Source organism: Botrytis sinoallii, assembly GCF_014898435.1.
Source record: "Botrytis sinoallii strain Bc 23 chromosome Unknown BSIN_015, whole genome shotgun sequence".
Lineage (NCBI taxonomy): Eukaryota > Fungi > Ascomycota > Leotiomycetes > Helotiales > Sclerotiniaceae > Botrytis > Botrytis sinoallii.
The window spans coordinates 869,427-890,888 of record NW_024066042.1 but is presented as its reverse complement, the minus strand read 5'-3'; the positions used below and the strand labels follow the sequence as shown (position 1 = coordinate 890,888).

Sequence of the window (21,462 nt, the reverse complement as noted above, 5' to 3'; positions counted from 1 at the left end):
TGTTTCTCGAGTTCCTCCAAATAAATCAAACAACCCACAAGATATAATTATTTGAAGGAACTTCGAGATGCCTCCAAAAAGGAAAGCCACATCAAGTATGAGGCTGTATACTTGCTTTAATATGAATCTGTAATGACTAACAACTCCCAGGTGTGAGAGGCTCTACCAAATCGAACAAAGACTCTGCTGTCTCTACACCAGGACCTGCAACCCCTCGTAGTAATATGAGCAGTGGTGATAGTGATGATGACTATCAAGATGGTACCGTAGATGAACTTGAACGTCAAGGTCTAGAAGCTACAGAGGAAGAGAAGGCCAGTATTGCAAAGACTATAAATAAATTCTCAGCAGAGAGTTACCGGCCAAGATCGGATTCCAAATTAGTTAGGGACTCTGCTAGTCACCACTTTGGCAATAACGATTTTTCATACCTATCACTAAAGCCCGATCACGCAAATCGTCCTTTATGGATAGATCCTGAGAAGGCGCGCATTATCCTAGAAAGTTTCTCTCCACTGGCAGCGCATGCTCAAGATTTCCTGACCACAATAGCAGAGCCAAAGTCGAGACCTAGCTTTTTACACGAATATGCTTTAACACCTCATAGTTTATATGCCGCTGTATCAGTTGGCTTGGATCCAAAGGATATTGTCAATGTTCTTGACCGCCTTTCAAAGATACCTATACCTGAGAATGTTAAAAAGTTCATCATCAATTGTTCTCAGAGTTATGGCAAAGTCAAGCTGGTCCTTAAAAATACAAAACATTATGTCGAAACTTCAGATCCTGACTTGCTACAACGTCTTCTGTCGGATCCTATAATTGGTCCGCTCAGGGTTCAAGGGTCCACAACTACAACTATAGCACCTAGTATGGGTGCCTTGGTTATCCCAGGAACGAAGAATGCAGCTGGAGTTCAGCAAACTGGAGATAGACGCCAGAGTGTAACAGATAGACAGCAAGCAGGACAAGAACCTACGCAGGATGATATTTATGCAAAGCTTAATGAAGAGGACGATGATGATGACGAAGAAGAGGCTGTTCATTCGTTTGAGATCGCTGATAACTGCGTAGAAGCGGTACAAAAACGATGCCTAGACCTCGCACTGCCGGTACTCGAAGAATACGATTTCCGCAACGACGAAGTCAATCCAAATCTCGAGATTGATTTGAGGCCTAGTGCCCAAATTCGACATTACCAGGAGAAAAGCTTGAGTAAAATGTTTGGTAACGGTCGAGCTAAGAGTGGTATTATTGTGTTGCCTTGTGGAGCTGGAAAAACCTTAGTTGGCATCACCGCGGCTTGCACAATCAAGAAGGGTGTCATTGTCCTCTGCACAAGTTCTATGTCAGTTGTTCAATGGCGACAGGAATTCTTGAAATGGTCCAACATCAATCCAGCTGATATTGCGGTATTTACTTCGGACCACAAAGAGAAATTCACAAGGAGTACCGGTATCATTGTCACAACTTATTCTATGGTCACGCAGACACGTGCGCGAGCTTTCGACGCCCAAAAGATGATGGATTTCTTGACGAGCAGAGAATGGGGCCTGATGCTTCTAGATGAGGTCCACGTTGTCCCTGCTCAAATTTTCAGAAAAGTCACATCATCAATCAAAACCCATTCGAAACTAGGTTTGACGGCTACTTTACTCCGTGAGGATGATAAAATTGAAGATTTGAACTTCTTGATCGGTCCCAAATTGTATGAAGCCAACTGGATGGAACTTGCAGCTCAAGGTCACATTGCTAGAGTTCAATGTGCCGAAGTCTGGTGCCCAATGACTACTGAGTTTCACTCGGAGTATCTGAAAGCACCTAGTCGCAAGCAGGGCTTGATATCTACAATGAATCCCCGGAAGTTCCAGGCGTGTCAGTTCTTGATAGACTATCATGAGAAGCGTGGCGATAAGATTATTGTGTTTTCTGACAATGTTTACGCCTTGCACGTCTACGCTCAAAAGTTAGGGAAAGTTTTCATCTATGGTGGTACGGTTCAAACCGAACGTCTTCGAATTCTGGAGAACTTCCAACACAATCCCAATATCAATACACTATTTCTTTCGAAGATTGGTGACACTTCTCTCGATTTACCTGAAGCAACATGTCTTATCCAAATCTCGTCTCATTTTGGTTCCCGTCGACAGGAAGCACAAAGATTGGGCAGAATTCTTAGAGCAAAACGTAGAAACGATGAAGGTTTCAATGCATTCTTCTATTCTTTAGTTTCCAAAGATACTAAAGAGATGTATTATTCTTCAAAACGTCAAGCATTCCTTGTCGACCAAGGTTATGCATTCAAAGCCATTACTCATCTCCAGGGTATTGAAGATCTCCCTGGTCTTGCATTCAACACGCCCCAGGACCGAAGAGAGCTTCTACAAAACGTCATGCTTCACAACATGGACGAGGAGAAGTTCCAGGAAGATCTCAGAGACGATCTGTTCCATCGAAACGACGGCAAACCCAGACCGAAAAAGAAGTCGAATGTTAGAAGAACTGCAGGCAAACTCGCAGATTTGGCTGGTGGGCAGGACATGGCCTATGTTGAGCAAAATAGGAGTAGAAATAAGGATCTGAAGAAGAACAAAGGAGAGAGTTCTGCCTTCTTCAAGAAAATGGAGAGAGAGCGACAAAAGAGAAAACTTGCAGATTAGAGGTTTATTTCTTATGGGCGCAAAATGGTTGGTCAAATTGATATGAGGACAAACGGTGATGGGGCGTTGGTCTGATGGGAAGGAACGATTACGGGTCATTTCCATGTACAAAATAATCTTATACATAAACCAATAATGATATAATCTGAAATATTTTGCTGGGTTTTCTACACTGATGTTCTTACAAATTTTGGACGTTATCTATGTAAATCGTGGTCCCGACTATACTAGGTATTCACAGTGTTTATAATCACACACAAAATCGCCGTTGAAATAATTTCAACGAACAAGACACCAACACTAGTTTCTGACTTTCATACCCATCAAAGTGAAGATATGCACCAGCTCAACTCTTCACATAGTCTCCACATCTTCCTCCACCCACTCCAAATCCCCCTTCCCCTTAAAGACCTCCAGAATATCCGCCTGCTCATTCAACATATATCTATCCGTTGGTCCTCCAATCTTTCCCAGTTTTCTCCACCGTTCGAAATCCTCCGAGTTTCGCTTATCTCCATGTGCTTCCTTTGCATTTTCCCAATGTCCTTGCGAAAACGCAAGTAAGGTACTGATTTTCTTATTCGGGATATCGTAGACGAGAGAACAGATTGTTCCGGTTTCTTCAAGCCAGTTGCATTGCCAGAGAGCACCGGGACGGATGCACTGGAAGGAACAGCGTTGGTAGTTGACGCGACCGGCCATGGGCCCCCCGTGGATGGCGTAGATTATTAGGGTAGGGTGGGCGAAGTACCTGGGGGTGTCAGTGGAGTCTGGTGACAGGATGGACATAGGGGGGTTACATTTCATATTTCCATTTTTCGGGATTTCCGTTCGCGTCTTGAGCTGCGTAGTCGTAAACTAGATGGACGTCTTTGATGTCTTTTTCGAATTGGGAGAGGATAGCTGGATCGGTTTTAGCGTGGACGGTAGGCATTTTGATTATTTGTATTATGAATAGTATATATAAGAGACGAGGAACTGGAATTTGTGTATCTAGGAACTTCGAGGTGGTGTGTGAAAACGGAAACCGTTCTTGCAGGAGACAGGATTACAAAGTATATATACTCAAGAGGATTGAAGAACCGCCATAGCACCGTTCGAATCGTAGAATTCCAAGACCATTTTCCGCCTAATCCAAATGCCGAGATCTTCCCAAAGAAAGGGAAGCTAGAATACATCTGGGGGTGGAGTCAGAATGATGCGGGCGAGGCGGGATGACGATCATAGAATCCGGGCCAGACCAATTTAGAATAGAGTTCTATCAAAAGCGACAAAGCATGATTTTTAGGATAGAGTCAAAATACGAGCTCCCATCTGGTACCACAAAAGGCCCTGTATCACATTGTAAAGACACCTTCAATGCGAACTAGAACTTAGTGCCGCGCAACAAGTAGGCTTGTATAAGCTTGTGTTGGAATCAGAAGGTTTCTGCTTGAAGACTTTGGGGAAGTTCTGTTTCCTCGATGGGGCTAGAGGAAGATCTGCAGTCCAGAAAAGTGGTAAAGAAAATCATGAAATGTCATGTTGAGACTAAATATTCTCGTCCAAACGTCGTACCACCTCTATGCGCGGCACTTGCGCGCGGTATCATGTAGGATCTTACAATCTACAAAGTAGAGTTCTCTGGAGAAGAGGCTTCATCGTGTGAATTGAGGCGAGCACGTCGGATGGAGGTCGGGCAGACGGATGAGTAATCGTTAGATGTTGCACGTGACGGTACACAAACGGAAGTCGCGACCAAAAGCGGTGTCTCAAATTCATTTTCAATAGTCAAAATATCCAACTCGATCTATCACCCACTTGTCCCAACAAAAACCACAAGCACGGCTGCATATGTTGCAGTTGCTGCGACGGTCTCCGTGTTATTTGCACGGAGAACAAGACTTGTGATTCCTGCAAACAATACCACAGCTATACTTGTCGTCACTAAACTCTTCGTCAAATTCTCCCCGATTCTCATAATGAGCATGGGCACTATAAGGCTTAGTCCACCCGTAAAGGCGATTATAAATCTTGCAAGTTTATTGACGAAGAGAGAAACTTGTTCTGGCGGCTCGCCTTTGAGATACTCGTCTGTACGAAGCAGTTGCTCGCGCTTGGTGTATGTCAGTTGAGATGGCAGACGCGCTTTGAGCCACTTTCTTAGAGGGTCGATTGGAATCAACGATTGATCTGGGAGACGAAGGTAAGCCGAATTAAATGGATCGCCCGGTAAGCCGACAATGTCGGGAAAGGCATATGTCAGATCCTGACGCTTTTCTTGTGCTTGAGATCCAGCGATATTTTGAAGACCTGAAAGGAAAGCATAATCTCGAATTGCATCGGCTTCAAATGCATGTTACTAAAACCTCAGAGACACTATCATTAATGCTGGAAGCTTACCATACTGGTGCAAGATTGACGCTAGGTCTTGAATATCGGTGTTAGAAGCTGTGTTGTTTGTCCTTATGGCACCTTTTTTCTTCGCTAATTCCAGCTGGAGGTGGGTAATGTTAAGTATTTGCAGCCCATGAAACGCTAAAAAGCATGGTTCCTCAGAACGCGTTGCATAAGAATAATGAAACAATCGCTCTGCTTCAGACATCTCATCTTTAATAACGCCCACGTTTGGTTCCTTTGGCACATTTATTGAAAATGGGTTGCCAAGAGTTGCGTCTGGTACACTCGCCATTTCTGCAGTTCTGATATGGAGTTTTGTAGACAAACTTTGTCAGCTAATAAAGTTTTCTATGTCTGATATTATATGTTATTCAGCAGCCTAGTGGCACAGTGTAGGCAGGTAGGCACGCATATCAAAATTTGAGGCAAAAAAAGCAAAGCCAGGAAAAGTAAACACAAGAAAGTATTACTTGATGGCGTCGACTCCCAACGAAGCGATTCAAAACTCGATGAACATAAATATAGTACGATTTGGGCAGTTTCATCATCGGTCATAATATTGCGGTTTCGATGTCAAAATGGCCTCTCCCAAGCCTCGAAATTACACTTTGCTGGGAAGAAATGGCAAAGTGGTTATTTTGGCTGACACCGTTGAGCCACAACAGGACGAAGACCTCAGCGGGTCCATTTCAGTCAGCCAATGCTGCCCATTAACAACAAATGATCTTCTTATGGCGATTCGTGAAAGATATCAACAGAGCAGGAAGTTGCTTCTCAAAGTCGCCGCAAAGCACAATCTTCTTTCATCAATCACTCCTTAGGGTAAGAGTTATGTCATCCTCAAGGGGCCTCTTTTGTTGCTAGACCATGCTCTCAGCGATATACTTCAATATTTTCGATTCAAATTCTCTATACTGGACGCGCAGACCTGGAAACCTCGGATTCGGCGTAACCACTCGAAGTCTGCGAAAGATTGGAATGACTTCTGGCGTATCCAAGGAAATAAATTGTCCACCGACCCAAGGATCAATGAATATCTGAGTAAGCTCTTTGTACATGCAATCCCCACAGTGACTGACATTTTGCTGCGCAATAGGCAGGGCAGATAGGGCCTTTTTAAAATGGAATAACGATCTCAAAACTGTTCTTGTACGTCCTCTCACAGATTGCATGGTCAATAGCTGCACACTTGATTACATCGACATCATAATAAAGACGCAAAACATTCACGAAGAAGTCATTACGTACTTTGAAGACCTACAATCCGCCATCTACAAACTTTCGAATGAGTACATGGAGGAGGAATTGATAAATTGGTTGGGAGCAGATTGGGAGCAACCCCGTAATGAGAGTATCCAAAAATGATCCTCCATTATTGCCAGAAAAGCAAAGCTAGTTAACGAGAAGGGGAATATGGAACCCATTTGCGAGAGCGTTTGGGGAAATTTTGGAGAGGCTAGTTTCAGATCTATGTTCTTGGACATGGTACGGTTATGCAGAGGAGAGGATCTCTGGTATTTCTAATACCTTTTCTTTCGCTTTTAATTTATCAATTACAAAAGTAAGTTGTCGTCTATCGTCTTCCCCCTTTTATCAAAACCACACCACCCACATGTCTTCATCCCAGCACACGCTTCGCTTTCCTCATCAAGGTGAGAGATATACTCACGGGTATCGACTAGCAAACAGGTCTTCTCATCTTTCATCCCCTATGAGCCATAAACTAATTCTAACTGACTACCTATCACTTCAAGACCCAACTCTTACTCAATGGAACACATTCAATCTCGCGAGTTTGCTTCCTTCTTTCCCCATTCGAATGTTTGCAATTCATGTAATGTGCTATCTTGTGGGATGCTCTCACATCACATGGTGTGACATTTACTCCTGGTGTGAAAATCTCGACGATTACGATCTGGTTTCCGTGTCGATAGTACGCTCTGCTGGAGACTCTCAATCTGCTCATATGCGCCTTACAAATAAGTTCTGAGTAGTCCTGATGTTTCAATCCTATAGATAATTGCCACAGATCACAAAAAAACATATTATATTACCTTCACAGCTTTGATCTAACATGAGAGATATCTTATCTATATTATATCTTCATGCAATTTTAGATATGATACAAGCTTCCGAAATGCCACCCTTTTTTTGACATGCTATTGTGCCCAGAATTAAAACGCAAATTCATCTCATCCCATGCATCCAAGATCCTTTCATTTTTTTCAATCTTCGTAAGAAATCGTCGTCTCATATGTAGTGTACATAGGTAGTAACACAAATATTCCACAACCATCACGCTTCATCCCCTTTCATCGAGCTTTCGATACCGACTCAATTTCAGTTCTCACTACATCTCAACATTTTCTCTCCCAGATCAAAGACTTATTAAGTCACAACACCATTCGTCACGCCGTTTCCTTGGACAGCCGCTTCCTCTTCCACCATCTTTCCCTCTCCATCTCCGTACAAAAAGAATTGCACAAAAACACCCGCATCCAACAATAACGTACCCGCGCTACCTGCCAACCAACTCGCGTTTACAGCAATATAGCGAAGATATTCGGATCGTGCTTCGCCACTTTCGCACTTTGAGTGTCCGTGTCTCGAGGCTGTGAGACAGGGGGCTTCGTAAGCGAAGATGGAAAGGACATATGTGAGATTTCCAATACAAGCGAATAAGAAGAAAAGCATTGAGATTCCCTGAGTAGATTTACGTCGATGGTTGAGGAGAAGTTGGGGGACTCGAGAACTTAGATAGAGGATGGCGCAGAGGTAGCCGAAGGTTTGTCCCAAGGGGGAAAAGGTTGGGCTGGTGTGAGTAGATGAGTGTTTATCATGTGTTTTGTGGGATTGGGCGGAAGAGGAGTTGGATATCCACCAGCCGAGAACACCGGCAATGCAGACGAGAATGATGCTAAAGAAATTGAAGAGGAAGGTTTGCATTGGGGAAGTTTTGGCTTTCTTGGTGATGGGCGTATCGTTAGAAGGAGGGTCGAGAAGCGGAACAACGGGAGAGAGATGTTGAGCTGAAACAGAGGTGCCGCTGTGTCTTCTCTCTAGACCATTGAGGAGCGCTGTAGTTTCACTGGGCGTGCTAGCTGCTATTGCTGCGTAGGTAGGCTTAGGTGGGGATGGTGGTGGCTTAACTTCGTCGCGCCAGGTGAAGCCCTTGTAGTAGAAACATTGACCTAGAAGAACTATATCTGCTATGGTATAGTATACGGCGAGGATAATCTAATGATGTTAACATCGATATCACGTGCAACTCATTAGACAATATTTACCATCGTAGGAAGAACACCTTGGAGCATAGCACCCCAGATATTGAAAACATCACCAGCAAGCCATATAATGATGAATTGTAGAGATAATCCATCAGCCTATTGGATATTAGCACATTGCACTCATTTAATTGCTTCCAACAACCCAATTGGCTTGCAAACAGAATCTCATTGAAGGTACTCACCGAACCTCGTCTCCAATTCTCAATAATCTGAGGACTAAAGACCACTATCCAACAAGCAATCGATATCGAACTAATTCTCATCAGTATTTTCCTTTATCCAAAATTCTCAAGCTAAAACTCAATTGACACATACCCACATATTCCCGATATAGCAGTAATATCCAAATTCAAATTCTGAGTCGGAGGAATCATCTTGAATTTTCGTATAGACCCAATCTCAAAAGAATTGTAAATATATCAAATATGAAGAACCCAAAAATGAAAGCCTTTTGAAAAAAAAAACTCTCTCTCTCCAAATTTTGCTATCAAAAAAAGCAAAGAAAAAATTATGACTCGATATCTTTTAAGCCAACTCTAGTATGATCTGATGTAAATGTGGCGGTCTACCAAACCTCTCTAGTAATGGTCAGACACAGAAAAGTAATGCAATCCCGTCAACTCGAGCCAACTTCTCGAATGATTGATATTCTGATATCCTAATCGCAGCAAAAGAGCGAGATATGAAGTGAAAAGTCTGGAGAGCGTTTTGAAGATGTTGCTAAAGTAGACAATAATTACGGTGAAAGATACTTTGTTCAAAGCAAGGTTTGTAGGTAGTTTGTAACTCACATGACTAATGATCATCACGTGATGCGGACGCTTGTCCGATTAGAGGTGTCTAGGACAGTCGGACTGGGCGAGCTGGAGTAGCTGTCAATTGGTACCGGTCGGAGCTCGGTGGGGGAAGGAGGAAAGACGTCATTATTTATTTATTTACGAGTACATACTTGTATCGTACATGGAATTTGAACAATTCAATTACTCTTCTCGCATTTGGAGATTTGAGAGGTCGTATTTGAGTGATGTGAATCGGAGAATTTAAGAAACATAGGGGTTTCCGATGGTAAGACAAAGTCTCACGGCTATTGATCTAGATTACTACCCCTCGGTTTGTATGTATACTTCGTACTAATCCAATCTTCTCAAGATGACTCCGGCAATGGTAACAAACAAATTGAATGAACGATTTAATAATAATAAAGTGGCTGACTATCAAATCGAAATGTGTTGGCTTGTTGGCTTAGAAATCCCGAGGGTCGGAATTTAGATAAAAGATAGAGTAGCCACCCCACTATTTCCTTTTATAGCTTTGATCTCTCTCTCTCTACTCGGGTACTCCTTAACATTATCATATATAAACCCCCTTCCTTCAGAACACCTTCAGAACACTCTCCTCTCACCACCATCCAAACCACAACATCCAAACCATGCCCGAACCTTCTCTCCCATCCCCTGCTCATCCCGACGTCGACTCCATGCTCACCCGCAAATTTGGCCGCGAAGTAGCCAACTACTTTTCCGGCTCGCCCCTCAACCGTGTTTCCTTCCTCCGCGCAAACCATGATTTCATCTCCAGCGCATTCACGCATCCCGCCACCAACTTCCTCCTTCTCAATAATCTTGCTCCGCTGACTAAAGATCCCAGTCACCTGGCCTATTCCTCTCACTCCGACATCACGGGATTGACGGGACAGAACCCGTTTGAGAAAGATGAGGAGACGATGATTAAAGAGTATAATTCTTCCAAGACGTTACCCTTAGTTTTATTCCTGGGCTTGGATGAAAGAAGTAAAGATAAAGAAGGGTTCAAGCATGGCATTTACAGCGGAACTCCTTATTTTGCAATCGATGTCACCCCCAAGGGAACATACGAAAACGAAGCAAACAGCGTGGTGAAAGCCATGCAGGAAAAAGGATTGGTGTTCCAAGAGGGAAGGATGCTCATGAGTCTGGACGCACAAGAAGCTGCGATTTTCGCCCAGGCACGAGCGCTTCTGGATTGGAATGCTAGGAATCCTTTCTGTGGGGGCTGCGGACAACCTACGCTTTCTGTAAGTGAACCCTACTTTGAGATGCAAAGAAGAGAAAAATCTCCACTTTGGAATATCACCAAAAACTAACAAAATCCCAGGTCAACGCAGGCACCAAACGCGTGTGTCCCCCCACCGATTTCGCCTCTCTCCCCACCGCCCAAGCAGGAACCAACCCCGCAACCCCCACCCAAAGAGCCTCCTGCGCAACCCGCAAAGGCGTTTCCAATCTCTGCTTTCCCCGCACAGACCCCACCGTCATCATGGCCGTCGTCAGCCACGACGGCAAACGCATTCTTCTCGGCCGTCAAAAGCGCTGGCCGCAATACTGGTACAGCGCGCTGGCCGGGTTCTGCGAGCCCGCCGAATCGGTCGAGGAAGCCGTGCGTCGCGAAGTCTGGGAGGAGTCCGGCGTGAAACTCGGTCGTGTCGTCATTCATAGTACCCAACCTTGGCCCTATCCTGCAAACTTGATGATTGGTGCCATTGCCCAAGCGTTGCCGGATGGTGAGAAAATCCATCTGGAGCATGATCCGGAATTGGAAGATGCGAAGTGGTTTGAGATGGAGGAGATTAGGGAAGCGTTGTTGAATGGAACGAGTCCGTTGGGAGAACCAGCTAGCGAGGGGTACAAGGAGGGAAATCTGAGGTTACCATCTGTCACGGCCATTGCGACGCAATTAATTAAGGCGGTTGCGGAGGGCTTTTTGGGTGAGAGTCCTAAGATTTAAGGGGGGGATAGAATCTTGTTGGTTGGTTACATAGAAGTCATGTGAGCTAGATTCTGAGGATATAGAAATTAGAATATTTCCGCATTGATGGGGATTGTAGATAGTTTATGCTAGATGGTAAGACTACAATATGATGATCGATAGATCACACAACACTTGAATGTCAAAACGAAATTGAATATCCAAATACACAGTCTATTCTTTGGAAGTGGGTGATATCTAATATAATTGATGATTGAACATTCATACCCTCGCTACCTGAACACCATACTGCAACACCATACTGCAACAACAAACTACAACAACAAACCACAACAACAAGTAGGCAACAAAATCATTTCATTCCTTCATCAAAATCATCTATCATCAATTAGAGCACAGACATCTGGTCTAGTCTTGTCTGATCTACCTAAATACCAAGGATAGAAAGCAACAATCTATCTCAGATCTCCTACCAATCCCACATTGTGCTATCCAGCCGTTTCATTCCATTCCATGAATTATACGCAGAAAACATTATCATGAGATACCAGCCACCTACTCCACACATTAGGAATTTGTCTCGGCAAAATTGGATCCATCTCGTTCTCGTCCCACTTGAACACGAGGAGAACCGGTAAGAAAGTCTTCAGACGTTGCTTCTTCGGGAGGTGGAGTAAGGCTTTTCTCCCATTGATTCATCATTGTAGATACAGTTTTCTTGAGATTGCCCGGTTTCAATTGGTCGAGAGCAGGCCATGGGATTTCATCCCTTCTTGAGGGCGAGTCTGGCGGGTTGTTCGAGTCCATAATGCTATGATTGTATTGTTAGTGAAAATATTCTTTTGCCAGGAACAGAATGAAATTCTCACTTTACTTCATCTTCGCCACTGGCATTTCTAGGAGTCACTGGACCGGACAATGTAGAACTACCGCTCCATCTCATGGGCGATTTAGGAGCTGGAGAATCCCAATTTGACCAATCGTCATCGTCGATGGTAGCAGTAGGAAATGAAATTGGTCTTGCGCGTTTCTTTTGAACGTTTGTGGGTTTCATGGGTGCCGCCAGAGTATCAGGGTCTTGCCATAATGCGCCTCCCAATTCTAGCAGAGCAGGATTATCACCGGTTAAGGAATCCCATGTTCTTTGCGATGATGGATCTGGTCTTGGTGATTTCCCTCGTCGTCCTCGTAAACTACCCTTACTAATTCGCTTATTTAGTCCGCGTTGTGTTGCATCCAAGCTTGATCGTTTGTTCGCTGTGCCATTGACCGCTTCGTCCCCCACTGTAGCTTGTCGAAGGTCCTCAAGGAAAGTCCATAGTCCAGCTTTAACGTCTTCTGTAATCTGTTTCACTCCATGTGTCACTCCTAGTCCTCCTTGGTATGAATGTCTATTTGCTCGATTTGTGTTGACCCTGGAGATACCAATACTTGTATCCGGCATAGTTGTGCTTCTTGGAAGGTCGACTGAGGTTGTTCCGGTGGATTCTGGGAGTGTAGAATTGTGCGTCATTCTTTCTGGGGAAAGGAGCGAAAGTGTACGAGTATGACCACCAGTAATGATTTTCCTTCGTGGATTCTTCTGATCTTTCGGCAGGTGAGGAAGATTGGCAAGAAAAGCTTTCTTTCGATCCATATCTATGCTTTGTCTTGGAGTCGTAAGTGCGTTCTCGTCAGCAGACCCGCGCTCAGTTTGCACAGGTTGAAGCTTCTCGACATGGCGAATTTCTGCTCTCTTCTTTGTTGCTTCATGAAGCGCCCATTGTTTTTTCAACTGCTTGAGCTCATTTTCGGCTTTGTCCAGCTCCTCCTTAAGTTCGAGAACCCTCCTTTCCTGACTAGCTAGGGCGACTAGAAAACCGTTTGAATCATTTGGCGATAGGATAACGTTGGGATCTGCAGGTGTGCCGGGAACTGATGGAGCATTTGATGAAGTTGGAGTAGCTCTGACTGATTCGAGGCCGTTGCTTGGAGCAACGGGGAAAGTTAGCGAAAGTCGATTTGGTCTTCTTGAGGTATAAGATAGTGCACGATCTGGTCGTACAATGGGTCGAGGTGGGTGGTTTGTAGAGAAGTTTACTCTATTGGGTGAAGTACCAATATGGGGACTTGGTACATCAGTAGGTTGATCGGCCCCTGTTAGAATTGATTCAACAGAAGCACGATCAATTGAGGTTGTTCGATGGTGGAATGAATCCATTGTGCATATTGGAGAGGATAAGTATATATAATGATCACAGAATAGTGGAATGAAAGTAATTTTGAATATAAGCATTCAATGTTGAAGAAATTCTTGTGTTTATGTTTGTGTTATCGTAATCGAATAATCGTTATGCATTTGGTCAGTAGGGGAGCCGATATGTCAACAAATAACCAAAAAGGAGTATGAAAGCGAACAAGAGAAGGCAGAGATGGAGACGAATAAAGGAATAGAAAATTGGATGGTCGATATTTTTAGATTTTGGACATCATAAACATCATACAAGAGAAATGGTAGGAGACGCAATCATTCCAAGAAGGAAACTTGTTTTTGAACACAGAAAGATGAGTTGTGTTGTGAGTGAAGTCAAGCCAAGGGAAGGGAAGTGAAGTGTAGGACAGGAAAGACTTGAACGTTTCTGTCTTACTCCAGTCTTGAGTAGAGTAGCTCAGTAGGTACCTAGTATTTGTTGAAATTGTTCTAGGTTTGTCTATTTGAATTGAGATTGTGGTTATTGTTGTTATTATTATTATTATTATTTATTATTTATTATTTATTATTTACTATTTACTATTTACTATTTACTATTTACTATTGATTATTACAGTATTATGTTAGCTGATCCTTGGGTTGCCTAGGTAGGTACTTATTAGTTGTCCAAACTCAAGACAAGACATTGGAATTATGTACAGACTCACAGAGTACTCCCTAGCTGGTTCAAGTGACGAATATCCACGTAAATTCTGGGGTTGGATAGGTTTGGAACAACCCTGAAGTTTTGAGTAGATGGCATTGAGAGAGTGGATGAAGAATGAAGAAACAAACAAATGGGATGAACTCTCCATCGAATTTAGACAAGTTGAGACAGTCTAGCCCTTTTCAAGAGAAGGGGGAAATTCGAGATCAAAGCAGCAAGTCGGAACTTATAAACTCCGACTGAAAACATCAAGGTCACGAGATTTCGAGCTGTTTTCGTGTCTCCTAGCCTATCTATCTAGTGTCTAGTGTACTTTCTGCTACAGCAAAGTTTCCTCGCGACTTGAACTACTGTGACAACAAAGAGATATCACTACACATCCATTTTTCTACAATTGCAATCATACATACTCTCTTACAAAATATGAACATTTTCACATATCCATCCTGCTGTTCATCTTATTCATTTCCTTACTCATCAGCACAGCACATCTTATCCCCCCTGCTTATGCTTAACATCCTTTCTTGCAATGAAAACATTCCCATTCTACAAACTATGTAAACTCCTAGATGAACTCGAGGGCTTGATCTGCAGATTTCCACCATTACTTCCCAAAAATCTGAAGGAGAAGGTGAGTGATGCTTGGATTCGTTGGTTCAAACTCCATCGCGATACCTTGGATGCTCTGTATAAAGACGACCCTTCGGTTTTATTTACCCTCAAACCAGAGGTCCTGGATGATCGAGACTACGATGTCCACAAAGTAGCCTTCGAACGCTTCCTTGCTAGGTATTTTTATATGACTGTCGAACAACGTGCCACATTCAAAAAGCTCGAAGAGGGAGATGGGACATTGATACCTGTATGGAATCCCAAGGCTGGTCGCGATGATTTAGTCAGGAATGATATAGGCTATCGTGTACAATGTATCATGAAGTATATAGGTCGAGATACGAATCAGGTCAGTATATTAGTTCAGGGGGGAAACTATTATCTCAGAATTACCCATGGATGAACCCGCGTTTCGCTTGAGTAAAGTATAATCAGGGACTTCTTCATGTGATGTACACACTTACATGGCAACTTTACTAAAACGCTTTCATAGGAGACAGTGTTTGAACACACGAAAATCACTGTGCAAGAGATCGAGGATACCCTCATCACCATTGCTGCTCAGAACGAAGGGTCCTCAGCTACTATAAAGTCTCTTGCAGATCCCAATGACAGAGACACCTGGGACCGCCTTGGACAGATATACTCGAGGCTTCAAAGCTCCCAAGGAAAATGGCTCACTCGTATCATTCATAAAGACTTCGGGTTCCAGGTTCCAGTTGATATCTTAGTCACAGCAGTTCACACGAGTTTTCCTCGGCATCTAGAGGTAAAGGCTAAGTTTGATGTCAAAAATTTGGTACCTATTCGAAGGCAGGGCGAGACAGGAATCGTTATGCCTAGTGTCATTCAACCAAGACGGTCCTTTACCAAAGATCAAGGCACCCAAACTATGGCACTTCCATCGGTCGCGCGACCAACCAAGCCCCCACAACTGATTTCGCCTCCACCAACAAGACGATCAAGGCCTCTCGTTTTGTCTAATTCTACCAAGTCTTCCCTAAATGTTATGCAGTCACCACCACAACACATTCCGCCAATAGGCTCGGAAAATATCGAGGTTCCTCAAAAGACACCGACTAGGCTTACCCATAGATCTCGTCGGCTGTCTCTAGAACAATTAAGGTCTCTACAAAAATCAAAGTCTCCTGATCTTCTTACCAAAACTATCTTTACCGGCACTGGCCAATGTAAGCAAACAACAAACTGTGCTTTCCATAATGCAATATTCATACTGTCTCCCTGCATCTCCTCCCACCTCTGGCTGATCGACCTCCTCCAATCCCACGGCGCAACCTACATCACCTCCTTACTTCCTCTGACCCGTAAAGTCCTCCCAAAACGCTGTCCCAAAACCGGAAAAAGAGTCCGCAAGATTGCCCTCGTTGAACACGGCAGAATAAATCAAACAATCGCTTTCATGAAGCAAATCGGCGCCCTTCAGCTCACGAGATCAAATGGTAAACGTGATTGGATAGAGACATGTGATTGGCGTTTATTAGAGAAAATCGCTGGGTTAGAGAAAGGTAACGAGAGTGTCGAGCTTGGTGTTTGGGAACGTCATTGCTTGGGTACAGTTTAGTGTGGCGCCTTGCATGCGAATATCTGCCGACGAAGCGAATATTTGCATATCTCTCCTTGATTATGAAGCTACGATCAGTCGCCTCTCTGCAATAAATTACTTGCAATGAGTATGAGTATAGGATACCCTTTGCCTACATGGTATTTTCATTTTAGATATGGGCAGGCAGACATTTTGATTATAGTACAGCGGATGCATTGGATAGCGGATGCATTGGATGCCTCTATACATTCTGGGAACCCCTATCTGCTTCGCAGATCATTTTTGGTATCCGCGTTGGATGATACCCGTCTACACTTTATGATAGATATACATATACCTATACGTATTTATGCTTACGGAATATCAAATACAATGAATGAATGATGAGTTTACACGATATAAAAGTTCCCGTGCAACGAGAAAGTGAGTGAAGAGAAAGAGCGTTGATGATATCTTGATACCACCTTTTTATTCTGAGGGAGAAGGATTTGCCCTGGACAGTGGTGTGTAACTTGACGAAGAAATCTATATGCATCAGAGAATTTGATGAGACCGTGATGTTAAAAGGCAGAGCGCGCATCTTGATAATCGATTAACGAATACACAGCGACCGATATTCAGAACCGGGGGTTGACAACAACAACGACAACGATAACACACACCACAAAGTTTTCAGAAACGAGAAAGAGTACAAAAACCAGCTTAAATTTTTTATCCTTCCATATAATATGATACAACCTAATCTAGACCAATCCATTCCGCCTCATCATCATCATCATTAATATCCACATCTTTGACCACTACATCCTTCTCCCCTGCATCTGCACCCTCGATTCCCTTTTCAATCGGTTGGTTAAGTAGATAATCAATCATATAGACATTTTCATCCGCCAACCTCCTCAAATCATCTCTAATCCTGCCAACTGCTCTCCCCACAATCCTCAGCTCTGAATCTACCAGGATTCTATTATCGCCCACCCACTGACCGTGGGAAACGAGTATTGCTTGGACCCAGAGAAGACAGAATTCCAGATGGGGGGATTCCTCTGTTTGCATAGCTACGAAACGTAACAGACGAGGAATATAAACGACTGGTAATTCAGCGACTACGAGGGCGATGTTGGGGTGTGGGATACCTTCGAAGACTTGACGGAGGAGCGGAGCTTCGTTGAGACGGAATGCCATGACGAGGGCTTTGAGGTAATCTTTTTCGATGTTGAGGACGTGGAGGGTGGAGGAGGGGGTGACGGCGAGATCGAGATCGATGGGGTCGAAGAGGGGCATGGTGTCGAGACTGTAGATGAGGAGACCTTCTGTTGAGGCTGCGCAGAAGGATCTCCCTGTTGGAGAGAAAGCCACGCCGGCAACGCGGACTTCGGGGAGTCTTTTGCGGGCGGAAGGATCTCCACCGCGGGTTGATCCGGGGAGAGTTCGATCGATGCGATCTTCGAGATCGGAGGCATCGCCTTGTTCATCGATAAGACCGGCTGGTCCACCCTCGGTCAAAAGTTTGCTGTTGAGGAATTCTTGCGTTCCGGACAGGGATAAGTTGACGCTGACGGTGAATCGCTTCAACAAGACCAGGGAGTCTACAGAATACAAACAGATGTACTTGCTGTTACCACCTGCAAGAACACAGGATCCATCTGCGCTATATCTAAGGGAGCCGAAGCTTTTGTTGCCCGCAGCATTAGCGGCAGTTCTTCGATCGGTTATTTTTCGACCACCCGAAACGTCCCTTCGGCCATCAACACCTGATTGCTGTTCAGCTTCTGAAACAGACCAGAATGTCAACTGTCCATCCAGGGTTGAGACAGCAAGCTGTAGCGAATCGGGACGGAATGCGACGTCTAATACATCCGCTTGAAGTTGAAGCGGTTCGCTCGTTTGTGTCCGGTCAAAAATGGACCAGATTCTGACTGTGTGATCCCAACTTCCACTTACTACTACACCTCCATTTGGCGCGAAAGCCAGTGATGATACAGGCCCTTCGTGGCCTGATAATCTGTCTAGTAATTGGCCAGTCTGTACAGACCAAATATGGATATCAAAGGAATCTAAAGATCCCGCGCAAACGACTTCGCCACTGGGATCGACTGCTAAGGATGAGAATGAAAGTCTGGTGGGCGCTGTAAAAGTACGGAAATTTCGATATCTTATCAGGTCCCATGCTCTTATCGAACCGTCAAGACTTGATGTGAAAAGAACATTTCCTCTCTTCGCAAATTCACAGGCCGTAACTCCACTGGTATGTTCTGTAAAAGTGACTATACAGAAACCAGTATTCACATCCCAGACTTTTATCTTTCCGTCGTCTGCAGTGGTAATAATCTTTTGCCCATCTGGAGAGTAAACTAAAGAATTCATTGAATCGAAATGGCCTTGTTGCTTCAAGATATATGATTCTGATTGCCATTCCCAAACTAGAAGTTGCCCAAGCTTTGAGGCTCCAAATGCCAGCCATTCTCCAGACTTGTTAATTGTAACGAAGTCAATATCGTTTTGTGAGATACTCAAGGTATGGATCATGTTGAATTCTGGCATTTCGTAGAGTCCAAATACACCATTCGAGAATCCGGCAACCAAAAGATTCGTTTCGGCGTGGTATGCAACACAATTGACCTTAGCGTTGTTCTGTAGGAAGTAATGTCGCTCCGTAATTCTCCATTGCATGTGCGAGTCGTCATCCGGATTTTCCATATCCTCATCCTCATCCTCATCCTCTGGTTCGGGGGCATTGGGGTTGCGTATATACGCCCATTGAAAAACTGCTCCATCCTTACTACAAGTGTAAATAGTCTCCTGATCTTTCGAAAACCATGCACCCATAACACCTTCTCTGTGGCCAGCCAATGTAGTGGGTATGAAAGTTTCTTCTGGATCCAAGCTCCATATCCGGGCTGTCAAATCTTTTGCTGCGCTAAGGAAAAACCGAGAATCACTCGACCATTCGATGCTTTGAACAGTATCATAGTGACCGGTATATACTCTGTGTCTAACAAATGGCGCAAACTCTAACTCCCCCTCTGAATTTGTATCTGGTGTTGAGGGTGTGTGCCATACTTCGATCATTCGACCAAACCCCACAGCAAAATGGCGTCCAGATGGCGAAAAGGATATGACGGACACAGCTGACTTGAAAGAAAAGTGGTGAAGAACAATCCGTCTCGGTACATTGGTCAATATCGCGCGGCCATCTTCATCGACTGAAAGTAATAAGTTTCCTCGCGGCGCAAGTCCCAATCTTGCTATATTCTTTCGATGTGCGAATGGAAGTGTATGCGACTTATTACTGAAAGCATGTTAGTATATCAGTGTTCAATGAAGAGGATATAACTTACTTTACTAAATCAAAAACTGTGACTCTATTTCCTACTGGAGAAAATAGACATGATCCATCTGGACTGAAGAGAAGGTTTCCTTGGCTGTAAACAGTCCCTAAGAGATTGGAGAACTAATTGAGTATTTAGTAAGCAACAATTCTATCTAGATATATCAGGAAGTCAAGAAATGGAACTTACCTTAAACTCCGTCTTCATTGTTACCGATTTAATGGCATATTAATATTTTGAGATGAATTTCTGAGCTTCAAAATCTTATCGCATTGCATGGATTTGGATTTTTTTCAATTAATTAATCCGAAAAGATAATCCGATCTGCAATTCCATATAAGCTAACCAATAATCGTTAGCGCTTGTTAGCATCTCTAGTGGCTTTTGGCCATTGGGGGTTCTCTAGCCGAAATAAGGAATCAGTCAATTCCCAGGGGCAGCTTGTACTTCGAATTTCAACCCCCAGCGATACGATTATTATTCTCCTGAGTACCAGACCGTTCGTTCAACCACAAACCCACCGACAGCAATATCGGACAACAATTAATTTTCAAAGGCATCACAACACATCTTCCATCTATTTCCTCTTCTTCAAGAACCTTTGCAATCTTCGAATTCAGTAAATAAATAATCACCATGGCACCACCCACCGCCGAAAGCGCTTCCCCCATCGGAATTGCGAATTTACCAAATCAAAGACACAAGATTGTCGCAAAGAGAGGTGCTGCCTTCACTATTATGGTACGTGATTCTCTACTCTGTCTCCAGAACTTTCAGCAACTTAATACTAATCATCTCTTGTAGGTTGCTGGCGAATCTGGACTTGGAAAAACAACCTTCATTAATACCCTTTTCTCTACCACAATCAAAAACTATGCCGATCACAAACGCAGACACGCAAAGCAAGTGGATAAAACCGTTGAGATTGAAATCACAAAGGCTGAATTAGAAGAGAAATTCTTCAAGGGTACGCAATTCAATATATCCAGTCTACTTGAGATGATTAATTGGCCATTATTGACATTATCCTAGTTCGTTTGACTGTTATCGATACACCTGGTTTTGGAGATTATGTCAACAATCGCGACTCCTGGATGCCAATTATTGAGTTTTTGGACGATCAACATGAATCGTATATGTTGCAAGAGCAACAGCCTCGCCGTGTTGACAAGATCGATTTACGTGTACACGCTTGCTTGTACTTTATCCGACCTACTGGCCACACTCTGAAACCCCTCGACATTGAGGTTATGAAGAGACTCAGTTCAAGAGTAAACTTGATTCCAGTAGTTGCTAAGGCTGATACCTTAAGCCCGGCTGATTTGGCCCGCTATAAGCAAAAGGTATGTTATATTTCAGTACATCAATATCATTGTCGAAGCTAACGTATTTTCTGTAGATCCAAGCTGTCATTGAAGCACAAGGTATCAAGATCTACACACCACCTATCGAGGAAGATGACGAGGCTGCTGCTCAACATGCACGAAGTTTGATGGCTGCTATGCCATTTGCAGTCATTGGCTCAGAGAAGGATGTCAAGACTAGTGATGGACGCATCGTTAAGGGTCGTCAATACGCATGGGGTGTTGCTGAAGTTGAGAACGAAGACCACTGCGATTTCAAGAAGTTGAGATCCATTCTCATCCGAACACACATGCTCGATCTCATCCACACTACCGAAGAAGCACACTACGAGGCTTACCGCGCCCAACAAATGGAGACTCGCAAATTCGGTGAAGCTAGACCTAGGAAGCTTGATAACCCCAAATTCAAGGAAGAGGAAGAGAGCTTAAGAAAGCGTTTCACCGAGCAGGTTAAGATTGAGGAGCACCGTTTCAGACAATGGGAGCAGAAGCTCATCAGTGAGCGTGATCGTTTGAACAAGGATTTGGAGAGTACACATGCTGCCATCAAGTCCCTAGAACAAGAACTTGAACAAATGCAAGGCAGTGCCGCAACTCGCAGTCACGGACGTCGTTAAGTAAA

The 21,462-nt window shown here is 43.8% G+C and overlaps 10 protein-coding genes across 10 annotated transcripts; 5 read left to right on the top strand and 5 right to left on the bottom strand.

Moving 5' to 3' along the window:
- The first annotated feature begins 20 nt into the window (after nucleotides 1–20).
- On the top strand, nucleotides 21–2,821 carry EAF02_008264 (uncharacterized protein). The gene is made up of 2 exons (XM_038904312.1): nucleotides 21–95; nucleotides 151–2,821. The coding sequence occupies exons 1-2, from the start codon at nucleotides 68–70 to the stop codon at nucleotides 2,658–2,660; spliced, it is 2,538 nt and encodes an 845-aa protein (XP_038756034.1). The 5' UTR covers nucleotides 21–67; the 3' UTR covers nucleotides 2,661–2,821.
- Nucleotides 2,822–4,284, bottom strand: EAF02_008263 (uncharacterized protein). The gene is made up of 2 exons (XM_038904311.1): nucleotides 3,461–4,284; nucleotides 2,822–3,411 (listed from the first exon to the last, which is right to left on the bottom strand). Exons 1-2 carry the CDS (start codon nucleotides 3,592–3,594, stop codon nucleotides 3,015–3,017), a joined length of 531 nt encoding a protein of 176 aa, XP_038756033.1. The 5' UTR covers nucleotides 3,595–4,284; the 3' UTR covers nucleotides 2,822–3,014.
- Nucleotides 4,285–4,452: 168 nt separating this feature from the next.
- EAF02_008262 (uncharacterized protein) lies at nucleotides 4,453–5,331 on the bottom strand (the record flags this gene model as incomplete). The annotated part of the gene is made up of 2 exons (XM_038904310.1): nucleotides 4,453–4,985; nucleotides 5,043–5,331. The coding sequence occupies 2 exons, from the start codon at nucleotides 5,329–5,331 to the stop codon at nucleotides 4,453–4,455; spliced, it is 822 nt and encodes a 273-aa protein (XP_038756032.1).
- A 286-nt stretch (nucleotides 5,332–5,617) lies between these two features.
- Nucleotides 5,618–5,860, top strand: EAF02_008261 (uncharacterized protein; the record flags this gene model as incomplete). The annotated part of the gene is made up of 1 exon (XM_038904309.1): nucleotides 5,618–5,860. One exon carries the CDS (start codon nucleotides 5,618–5,620, stop codon nucleotides 5,858–5,860), a length of 243 nt encoding a protein of 80 aa, XP_038756031.1.
- A 1,567-nt stretch (nucleotides 5,861–7,427) lies between these two features.
- On the bottom strand, nucleotides 7,428–8,700 carry EAF02_008260 (uncharacterized protein; the record flags this gene model as incomplete). Its single annotated transcript, XM_038904308.1, has 4 exons — nucleotides 7,428–8,276; nucleotides 8,327–8,422; nucleotides 8,509–8,578; nucleotides 8,642–8,700. The coding sequence occupies 4 exons, from the start codon at nucleotides 8,698–8,700 to the stop codon at nucleotides 7,428–7,430; spliced, it is 1,074 nt and encodes a 357-aa protein (XP_038756030.1).
- A 1,055-nt stretch (nucleotides 8,701–9,755) lies between these two features.
- EAF02_008259 (uncharacterized protein) lies at nucleotides 9,756–11,089 on the top strand (the record flags this gene model as incomplete). Its single annotated transcript, XM_038904307.1, has 2 exons — nucleotides 9,756–10,379; nucleotides 10,460–11,089. 2 exons carry the CDS (start codon nucleotides 9,756–9,758, stop codon nucleotides 11,087–11,089), a joined length of 1,254 nt encoding a protein of 417 aa, XP_038756029.1.
- A 169-nt stretch (nucleotides 11,090–11,258) lies between these two features.
- EAF02_008258 (uncharacterized protein) lies at nucleotides 11,259–13,643 on the bottom strand. Its single transcript, XM_038904306.1, has 2 exons — nucleotides 11,941–13,643; nucleotides 11,259–11,882 (listed from the first exon to the last, which is right to left on the bottom strand). Exons 1-2 carry the CDS (start codon nucleotides 13,344–13,346, stop codon nucleotides 11,639–11,641), a joined length of 1,650 nt encoding a protein of 549 aa, XP_038756028.1. The 5' UTR covers nucleotides 13,347–13,643; the 3' UTR covers nucleotides 11,259–11,638.
- An 854-nt stretch (nucleotides 13,644–14,497) lies between these two features.
- On the top strand, nucleotides 14,498–16,162 carry EAF02_008257 (uncharacterized protein; the record flags this gene model as incomplete). The annotated part of the gene is made up of 2 exons (XM_038904305.1): nucleotides 14,498–14,929; nucleotides 15,074–16,162. 2 exons carry the CDS (start codon nucleotides 14,498–14,500, stop codon nucleotides 16,160–16,162), a joined length of 1,521 nt encoding a protein of 506 aa, XP_038756027.1.
- A 720-nt stretch (nucleotides 16,163–16,882) lies between these two features.
- On the bottom strand, nucleotides 16,883–19,683 carry EAF02_008256 (uncharacterized protein; the record flags this gene model as incomplete). The annotated part of the gene is made up of 3 exons (XM_038904304.1): nucleotides 16,883–19,436; nucleotides 19,486–19,598; nucleotides 19,666–19,683. The coding sequence occupies 3 exons, from the start codon at nucleotides 19,681–19,683 to the stop codon at nucleotides 16,883–16,885; spliced, it is 2,685 nt and encodes an 894-aa protein (XP_038756026.1).
- A 429-nt stretch (nucleotides 19,684–20,112) lies between these two features.
- Nucleotides 20,113–21,457, top strand: EAF02_008255 (uncharacterized protein; the record flags this gene model as incomplete). Its single annotated transcript, XM_038904303.1, has 4 exons — nucleotides 20,113–20,217; nucleotides 20,281–20,443; nucleotides 20,509–20,819; nucleotides 20,876–21,457. 4 exons carry the CDS (start codon nucleotides 20,113–20,115, stop codon nucleotides 21,455–21,457), a joined length of 1,161 nt encoding a protein of 386 aa, XP_038756025.1.
- Nucleotides 21,458–21,462: the final 5 nt, after the last annotated feature.

What these genes read in the sequence shown, in the direction of transcription:
- EAF02_008264 (XM_038904312.1), top strand. Translation starts at nt 68, where the DNA reads ATGCCTCCAAAAAGGAAAGCCACATCAA. An exon ending in AAAAAGGAAAGCCACATCAA is followed by an intron (nt 96 to 150) that starts GTATGAGGCTGT and finishes AACAACTCCCAG; the next exon opens with GTGTGAGAGGCTCTACCAAA.
- EAF02_008263 (XM_038904311.1), bottom strand. Translation starts at nt 3,594, where the DNA reads ATGCCTACCGTCCACGCTAAAACCGATCCAGCTATCCTCTCCCAATTC. An exon ending in GAAAAATGGAAATATGAAAT is followed by an intron (nt 3,412 to 3,460) that starts GTAACCCCCCTA and finishes TGACACCCCCAG; the next exon opens with GTACTTCGCCCACCCTACCC.
- EAF02_008258 (XM_038904306.1), bottom strand. Translation starts at nt 13,346, where the DNA reads ATGCTTATATTCAAAATTACTTTCATTCCACTATTCTGTGATCATTAT. An exon ending in AGTGGCGAAGATGAAGTAAA is followed by an intron (nt 11,883 to 11,940) that starts GTGAGAATTTCA and finishes ATACAATCATAG; the next exon opens with CATTATGGACTCGAACAACC.